The following is a 9604-nucleotide window of genomic DNA, read 5'->3' on the forward strand; positions in this document are numbered from 1 at the left end:
TGCAGTGCAGAGAGATGCAGAAAACCCAGGTCTTATTTATAGCCACCTTAATAATGTTATTAACATGTGTGTGAAATGTGTATCCGCGTGTGTGTGTGTGTGTGTGTGTGTGTGTGTGTGTGTGTGTGTGTGTGTGTGTGTGTGTGTGTGTGTGTGGTAGGCTACTGCATAAATTAGACTGTAATAAAAAGTAAGGAGACTATTTGTACATGGTGACAAGATGACTAACCCTCCTTATTATACTGTGTGCCTTACACAAGGAGTCACAAGTATGTTTTTTTTTAAAAGGAAGGGGTTTATTTAGCCCCAAAATAGCAAATTAAACTGTTTACAAACAAAAATGAAGATACAGTTTTGGGCCCATTAAAGAGGTCAACTAAACAGAATGTAAATCAAGCTCTTAATGCAAAAAAACCAACATAACTGACCCAACAAAGTAGAAACCAAGGGGATATACTGGTTGATCAGACCAGGTTTTGACACACAGGGCAAACTAACAATAACACATTACTAATACTACTATTATTCCCAAAACATTAACGTACTCAAGATTAACCAAAACAAAAAAAATACTAATGTAAATCAAGTGATAAGATCTGAAGAAAAAAGGAAGTTTCCCCATGACATGACTAACTTAATATAAATATCTATGATCACTATGCACAAATGTAGTTAGGTAGTGGTGGTACGCTGATGCATTTGTAAATGTATCAAATAAGTTTCGTTGCAATTAGTTACAAATTAGGGTTTGAAACCATAGCATGCGGTTAGGACGTCATGACTGAGATGTGATCGACTCCTGATTGGTCGGCCGGGTGTATGGGCGGGACTTCGACACTGCGACTTCATGTATCTACTGCGCAGACTCTGGCCCCAAATAAGCAAGATGGCAACACCTGTGTGGTCCTCGTTTTGGTCTTGTGGACTATGACCCTAATTAATACATCCGTGGTTGTGAATGACGCAGTGAAAACTACCAGTTTAAAACTTCTAGGAGACATACCGCGGAACTCAAACAAAACTGCGTTGACTCAGTATCCTAACGCTGAAAAAAAATAATGTTTCCAAGAGAGTTTGCGTGGGGAGCGGCAACTGCTGCGTATCAAATAGAAGGTAAGTTAGCGTTAGGTGACGTTAAACACAAGCTGTATGAAGTCTTAGTTATTCGTTGAATTGGACACTATCACTAACACGCAGTTTAATAGAATGATAGAAATACAACAAAGACTATAGTTAAAGTGTCACTCAGACTAGAACTTTGTGTCTAACGTTAACTAAAATAACAACAGCTGTTTTATATCTGTTAGCATCCTGCCTAGTTTGTGGGAATGTATATGTTAGGTTATATCCATTGCATATCTGTTTGGGAGATAACATGAGCCTTATATATTTCTAATATGTCAAACAAGGATGTATACAATGTCTCCTTAAATGTTGTATTAGATGGCACACAAGACAAACTACAGACTTGACCTTTCACCATTTATTGTTTGACCAACTCAGACTCTGAGTCAATGGACGAACTTGAACTAGCTCACAGGTCACCCTATGTAAAACTAACACACTTAAAAATAATCAGACCATAGTGCTTATATTCGAAAGGAAAATTGCAGCGAAGTTAAAACAAATCCGACTGGAGGTAAGTAAGCCAAAGATACAGTCAGAATGAATTCATTTAAATCCACAGACACACTTAAAGTCCCAATAGAAACATTACTGTGATTTCTTTTATGTCAACATCCTACATACTTTTATGAAATCAAACAACCTTTATGTGTACATTAAGGAGGCTGGCAGGCAGATGGCAAGGGACCAAATATCTGGGACATATTTTGTCACGAGAAAGGCAGAGTGTTTGAGGAGCACAATGGAGACGTGGCCTGTAACAGCTACGAGCTGTGGGAGAAGGACCTGGAGTGCATCCAGCAGCTTGGACTGACGCACTATCGTCTGTCTCTCTCCTGGGCCCGCCTCCTGCCTGATGGCACCACACCACATGTCAATCAAAAAGGTAATTCCATATCCACATTAGACCCATGCCATATTTGAATCCAAAACAAGAAAATGGAACAAGCTTATGTGATGGTTGTAGTGCTGTTTTACCTCATCACTCATAAATGGCAGTGCATTGTATATGTGTCCAACAGGTGTACAGTACTACAACAAGGTGATTGATGATTTGCTGGCCTGCAATGTATCACCTATGGTCACACTTTACCACTTCGACTTGCCTCAAGCTCTCCAAGATCAGGGTGGCTGGAAATCACCAGATATAGCAACCCTGTTTGACAGCTATGCCAAGTTTTGTTTCCAAACATTTGGTGACCGCGTCAAGCTTTGGATCACTATCAACGAGCCCTATGTGTGCGCCAAATTTGGCCATGAAGACGGCATCCACGCCCCGGGGTTAAAAGAACCAGGCACCGCCGCCTACCTGGTGGGCCATAACATGCTGCGTGCCCACGCCATGGCCTGGCACAGCTACAACTCCTTCTACAGGACAAAGCAGAAGGGTGCAGTGTCTCTGGCCATCAACAGCGACTGGCATGAGCCGTTACACGCAGGTTGCACCGAGGATATCGCTGCCACGGAACGCTACTTTGCATTTACACTAGGGTGGTTTGCCTGGCCTGTGTTTGTTACTGGAGATTATCCAGAATTAATGAGATCTTCCATCGACGCTCAAAGTAAGAAGATGGGATGCAGTGGCAGCTCAAGACTGCCTAGTTTCTCAAAAGACGAACCTGCCATTTTGGGCACAGCAGACTTCTTTGCGTTGAACTACTATACGTCTCGTAAAGTCAAACCTGGGGGAGGTTGTGGAAAGATGTGTATGGTGTGCGACCAAGATGCAGAAGTAGTTCTGGATCCATCCTGGCCTATTTGTGGTGTGTCATGGCTCGCTGTAGTGCCCCATGGCTTAAGGAAACTTCTCAAGTACATCAAGGTAAAACTAAAACTAGTGGTCCATCTTTTTGGGTCATTTTCGTTCATCTCCCTCAGTCCACATCACTACAAAGTATCCCCGAACACATCCTTTATTTCCAGAGTGAATTCAATCAGCTGAAATGTGAAGTCATTTTTCTTTTTTCTCTTGGTATCAAACTGAATTGACCGACAAGAAGACAAATCGCCTTCAACCAAACGAGTAGAACAGCCTGACATTCGTTTAGTGTCTTGCTATTGATTTTGTATGCGGTAATCTCCTTTTAACACCTCCAGAAAAACATTGATGCTTCATTAGTGCTGTCACATTGAATGAAACAGTTACTTTGCTGAAAGTGTTTGCAATTGCAATTTCTTGCTGTTGTGCCCTGTCACAGGCCATTAGTTTGAGCTCGGCACCGTTGAAATGCAGCTAAACGGTACACTGCAGACCAATCTGTCTCACCGTGGAATGTGTGACAGCTGAGATGCCTTGTTTGACAATAATATTTGCCCCATGACTTTCCAGGACACTTTCAACAACCCAGCAGTCTACATTACAGAGAATGGCTTCTCTCAGGTGGGGCCGCTGCAGATTGAGGACGTCCAGCGCTCAGGGTTTTACAAGGACACCATCTTGGAAGTGGCTAAAGGTAATGGTTGGTAAATCTGCATTGGAAATAAGCAAATGGCCGTTAGCAGACAGTAACAGGGTCCAAGTTAATGGGGCAAATGACAGTGAAAATATTATCTTAATTCAGCATTATGGAAACACTCTACATAACACTTTGGTGTCAGTCCTAGAGCTGCCAATGAATAACGGCCTGACAAATTTGGTTGACAATTGTAAGTAAGAATAATGCTCAAATGTGGTTTGTTACACCTTTACCTCTTGCAATTGGGTATACATTTAGCCACAAATAGTTTTGCACATCATTGACTTGTAATTCTCAGAATCCTTGCCTTAAGTTTTATTAATTTGAATGAAATTTTGGGGAGATATTTATGTATATCACTAAATAGTTTAAAGAATAAATGGTGGGAAAATGGATGTGTAATGGATTCTGATTTTCTTGATTCACAAAAACAGAACATAATTTTTATTACAAATAATCATTTTATGTTTTCAGACCTTAAGGCTCAGGAATTATTGCCCCAATGTAAAGTTGTTTGTTTTGGCACCACCATCTGGTCAACCAGTAATACATATGTTTATATGTATAGCAGGCTTGTGCAAAATTCTGAATTGGCCTCCATTCAATTCATGAATTTGAATTGAATTGACTCCACCCCACAGGAAGTTGAATTTGAATGAGGAAGTGGAATTAAATTCATTGCAATTCGAAGAAATTCCACACATACTCACATACATTCAGTGTTAGGAAGGTTACTTTGGAAATGTAATTTCTTACTGTTATAAGTTACCCATTATAAATGTGGTTTGGATTACTTTATTTGGATTACTTTATCAATGCAAAGAAATTTAATTTGATTAGTGACTAATTGAATTACACATTTTACCTCAGTAATACAACTAAATACAATTACATTAATTTTGCAATTGAATAAAATAATTTCATTACATGTAACTAGTCACTCCTCAACCCTGCATACATTTTGTTCCAAAATATAGATAATGATCAAATTCTTGAAATAAATTACCACCTCAATGTTGTTTAATTAGTTTTGTTCCAATGTTATTTTCATTTCAAAGTAATCAAATAACACCACCATGATCTTCATTCTGGTTTGGTTGGATTGTGTAACCGCTGGTTTTACAATCCAAGATTTCCTGATGTTTCTTCTGTAGGAAAAAAGTCCCTCAATGTAGATCACTCTTTAAGAGAACAAGTATTTCTATTTATTCCACAATTGACAAGAATTATTTTCTTGATTTACAATAAGTAAAAAGTGTGCTTGCATGCTTTTAAACACATATGATATCCAGTGTTGGGGCTAACTCCTTACGCAGTAATGCCATAATATAATCACATTTGGCTGTAACTGAGTAATGTAACACATGAATGTTACAGTTACTGTTGTGAGTTGAACGTGTTTAAGCCCTTTGTGAGCTATATGCCAGGCTCTTGCTGTGTTGCGCTACAGTAATGTAATGCGTTACTATCCATAGAGAATAACAAGGTAATGCATTATGTGTTTATTTTTTTAAGTGAATGTATTACATGTTCTTGAGTAGTGACCCCAACACTGATGATATCAAATATCAGTAGCATAATACCATCAAGAGATGGTTTTCAAAATAAGACTGTTAACTTACTTGTAGATGCCTTTTGAAATTTGAAGTAGCCTTGATGGAGCCACAGACTGGAGCACTGCAGTGTTTGCATATGGCTCTGTGGTTTCCAGGTGTTCTTGCTGGAATTGGTTCTTCAAAATGAACTAGTACAGATGACCTTTTAGGCCTGCTATTATGTTCCATGTCGCTGTTATTACAGGTGTCAAATCTATAAACATTTGTAATCTGAAGTTGTAAGGGACTTCTGAAACTTAAAAAGTCCAGTGTTGACCATCAAATTGTGTAGAAAAGAAGCTTTTAAACAAATGTCCACCCCAAATTGTTTGGTAACCATTTTACATACTTGGTTAAAGTAAAGCATTCTGGGAAATGGAGTCATGTTCCATCATGTTCCACAAAATTACAATTACAATAAATCAAACTTAATTATTTGTTCTGTGACAAGAGCTTTTAACATTCATTGCTGGGGGAAAACATTTCCTGTTAATGTAATCTGTACAAGTAGTTCAAACTAATATCATTTATAGAATGTGTAATGCAATCATGTCTGACATATATTGTAAAGCTTCATTGTTAAACACTTCACTTAAATTATGAATTTCTTTGAATTTTTATTGAATTGCAATTCTGCTTCCTTTAATTGAAATTTGAATTGTAATTCTAGATCCTGTTTTTGACATCAATTCAATTCAAAAATTGAAATGGAAGTTCGGAGTCATTTTCAATTCTGAATTGTGCACAAGCCTGATGCATATGTACTTTCTACTTGTAAATAGTTAATGCTCTTGGTATGCTTCAGAAATCTTGATGTGCTTATTTTGTGATGTTTCATTGATGGCTGTAGCCTTTCATGGTACGACGGTATACTTCTGTTATATTTATTAAAAAAAAAAATAAGGTACACTTGCATTACCCTTTTCAAATCTACACAATTAGTAAATATTTTCTGTGTTCTAACTATTTGTGTTTGTGTTTAGCTATACAGGAAGATGAGGTCAACGTCCGTGGATATTTCGCATGGTCACTGTTGGACAACTTTGAATGGGCTGATGGATTCAGTGTTCGCTTTGGATTGTTCCATGTGGACTTTGCGGACGCAAAGCGAAGCCGAACCATATACCAGTCTGGACGGGAGTATGCAAAGATTATCTCAAAATACAAATGTGGTCAATCCAAGTGAGAAGACGGAGGAATAATAATAATAATAATAAAATGATTAAATTTATACATTCTTAAAAAACTTAATCTAACTGTAGATCCAAAATGTATAGCAGCACTATTGTCTAATGTTTAGAAAATGGTCAGGGTCATTTATAGATATCCATCTTCAGCAGGGGACGTGAGGTTATGGGCGTAGAGTGTTAAGTTGATTCAATAGGATGCAAATCAGTATTCTATCCTGCCCAATTCAGTCAGTCAATCTGTACGAGATGAGTTCCTCACTCAGAGGGCTCAGGCAGCCATAAGACCAAGCAGTGGCTGCAGAAGGATGTGCATGAATGGTTTATCAGTGTTTTAAGCCCCCAACGTCTCTTTCCAGGCAGGAAGGCACTAGGATTAAGCAATGGTTTAGGTTAGGGTTAGGTGCCTTGAAGTCAACGGTCGCAGCGCTGCCTGGAAGGAGACGGTGGGGGCTTAAAACACCATCGAGCATATGAATGCATTGTCAGTGATTCGTAGCAATATTAATGGTGGCCTCATCTTGAATAACACCATTGTTATGTGCCTGAGTACATGCTTTCACCTTACGTGTATAGCAACCTATCCACTCCTTAGATCTACCTGTGAGTCAGATGAGTGCGTTTTTGATATGCAGCTATCATGACGAATCTGAAAAAAACAATACCTTTTTATTGTACTCTAGTGAATACTTAAGTAAATTCTGCAGTTTGTGGTTTCTGGTATTTGGAAAAAATAAATGACACCTTTCATTTCCTCATCCTTTTTATAGTCAACAAAAAAAAAGGTGCCATCTCACCTGTCACATTGAAAAGAACCCATCAAAGACTCAGTTATCATATTGCCGCCATGCTGCATAAAGCACACCCCAGTAGACTCAGAAGGGATGCCAGCTGAAAGCAACAGATGTCCTGCCACAGGAACAGAGAGTAATGCCATTTGTGTTCCCCCGGACAGCTGTGCAAACTCTCGACTTAAAGAAAGAAAAGAGTGAACAAGGCGAAAAGCCTCCCAGAGGCCTTCTGTTGATGCTTTGTGCATGCTGAGGTTAAGGTAGGATTATTTATATGGAGTGCTGAACAATGTGCTGTAGATCTACAAGGCTGAGAGAGCCAAATTGAATATTTGACATCAGTGACTGCAGGTGTGTCTCAAAGTGGTATTGTAGATCATTTGTAATGTTCTAGGTTCACGTTAAAAGAAAATGGCAATTAAAATCAACTTGATCTTTGCTCCTAACAGAGACTGGGATGAGCAGTTTGATAGCAGCTGTTTGTAAGCCTGCAGTGTCACCTTGTGGTATTAAAGAGAACTACAGCTTTGAATTCAACAGCCCAGTGTGTACATACTGCCCTTCACAATAGGATGTCACATGATGTGCTGCTTTGACTAATAAAATGCATGCTGTTGGTGTAACAAACAACTAAACCATCTCCCTAACCACAATACAGCATAGATTTAACACAATTAATATTTATGCTCTGATGTGAAGGAAAAAGTCATTTATATTCGGTGTTGGGAGACTTGTTTGCATTAATAAGTATGGTGTATCGTGACATCCAGTTGGCTGTGCATGTGCTGTTTTCAACAGATGTGAGTAATACCCTCGTGGCCCTCCTCCATCTATGTCAAGCCGAGTGAGATTCTCCTTTGTCTTATGATGAATAACAAGCTATTGTGGAAACATGAAAAATGCTACTGCCGCTCACATTAGAACTCCTTTGCAGGCTGCTTTGAACACAACGTTGAAGCACATCTCACACTATTTCAACGCTAATGAAGTTCATCTAATATCTGTGGCTCTGTCAGAAGCTGGTGACAGAACACAAAGCACTAAGCATTTACTCAACCGATGTAATCCTCAGCTTGTCAGGTGGGGATGCTGGTGGAAAACTGATTAAAAATCAAGCAATGTGTTAAAAACTTCCATCTTTTAGTATAAAAAAAAGATATATAGAGGTTTACTCCTCGACTCAGCGGGCACGGGTTCAACTCTGACCTGCAGCCCTTTGCTGCATGTCATCCCCTCATTTCTTCAGCTGTCCTGTCAATAATGGCCAAAAAATTATCTTAAAAAAAAAAAATTCTACCTGTCAGAAATCATAACCAAAGCAGGTCTGAATCATGTTTCCCATGGGCAACTGAATTCCCAGTTAAGAGTTGATTAGTAATTCCTCCCCGTATTGATGGATTCCATCTTCCTTCATCACTGGCTAGAGGTAGCTGTATTGGTGAAAGAAGCACCACTGCAGCTGAATTGATTGAATGAAATATGAGCAAGAAGTTGCTCTGCACTTAGTGAATGTTGGAATTAGCCGTTTGTGGGGGACAGAGGAATAATATGTGCCTATTGCAGGTTGGAAAGCTTAAAACATTAATTAGCATTTAAATAATTCACTCCTCCAGTCTCCCTAATAGCCCGACTACGAATATTCAACTTCAATTCATTACAGCGGGCAGAATTTATTCTGATTAGGCCGTGATGTAGAAAGTCACAGAAGAAACCGTTTTCTAAATGTGCTTTCCAATTAAGTGCCAAATATATCATGTGTATAGATAAGTTGCTTTTGACAATGAATTAGTACGTTTAATTGTAACATTCAATCACATTCACTGGCGGAGATTTACCCTGAGGAAAATTCTGGCAAATTACCAAGAGAGGCCCATTTGTATTTGACCAAACTTAACTGATTATATTTTGACAGACTATGAAATATTCAATAACTGGGAAATTAATTTTTTTTATATTATAAATTAACTAACTAATTTAGCTGGCTGATACACTATCTTCATTGTGAATTATAGGAAAAGCACAATCTTGTGTATCGGCAAAGTGCTTACAGGTGCAAAGGGTATGACTTCTGGCAAATAATTACCTTTTTCTATTTACTGATTATCCTCATATGCATATTCCCTGGAGAAATTGTATAATTAGATTGTTGCTTCAATAGCAAGATGAAGAGACATCAGCCACGCCCTTCCTCTAGAGCTCAGATACAAATCTCTCTCTTCCCTTTCCTCTCACTCTCTTTGTCTGAGTCTCTCAGTCAGCTGGCGAGGGACCCGCGAGAGGCCCAAACCACCACTCAGCCTGCCTTCTGTCTATTTCTTTCTCTCTTGCTCTTTTTCACTCGCTCTCTGTAGCTCATCATCTTCCCTTCTCCTAATCACATTGCTCATTTTCCAATGACGAGAGTATGAGAGAGGGAGGGGAGAAAAAAAAAAAAACAGCACAAACTTTCT

The 9604-nt window shown here is 38.9% G+C and overlaps 1 protein-coding gene across 1 annotated transcript; it reads left to right on the plus strand.

The window, feature by feature from the left end:
- Positions 1-860: 860 nt before the first annotated feature.
- gba3 (glucosidase, beta, acid 3) lies at positions 861-7138 on the plus strand. Its single transcript, XM_031285007.2, has 5 exons — positions 861-1113; positions 1787-2011; positions 2148-2947; positions 3455-3578; positions 6160-7138. The coding sequence occupies exons 1-5, from the start codon at positions 1059-1061 to the stop codon at positions 6360-6362; spliced, it is 1407 nt and encodes a 468-aa protein (XP_031140867.1). The 5' UTR covers positions 861-1058; the 3' UTR covers positions 6363-7138.
- Positions 7139-9604: the final 2466 nt, after the last annotated feature.

This window comes from Sander lucioperca, chromosome 17 (assembly GCF_008315115.2).
Source record: "Sander lucioperca isolate FBNREF2018 chromosome 17, SLUC_FBN_1.2, whole genome shotgun sequence".
NCBI lineage: Eukaryota > Metazoa > Chordata > Actinopteri > Perciformes > Percidae > Sander > Sander lucioperca.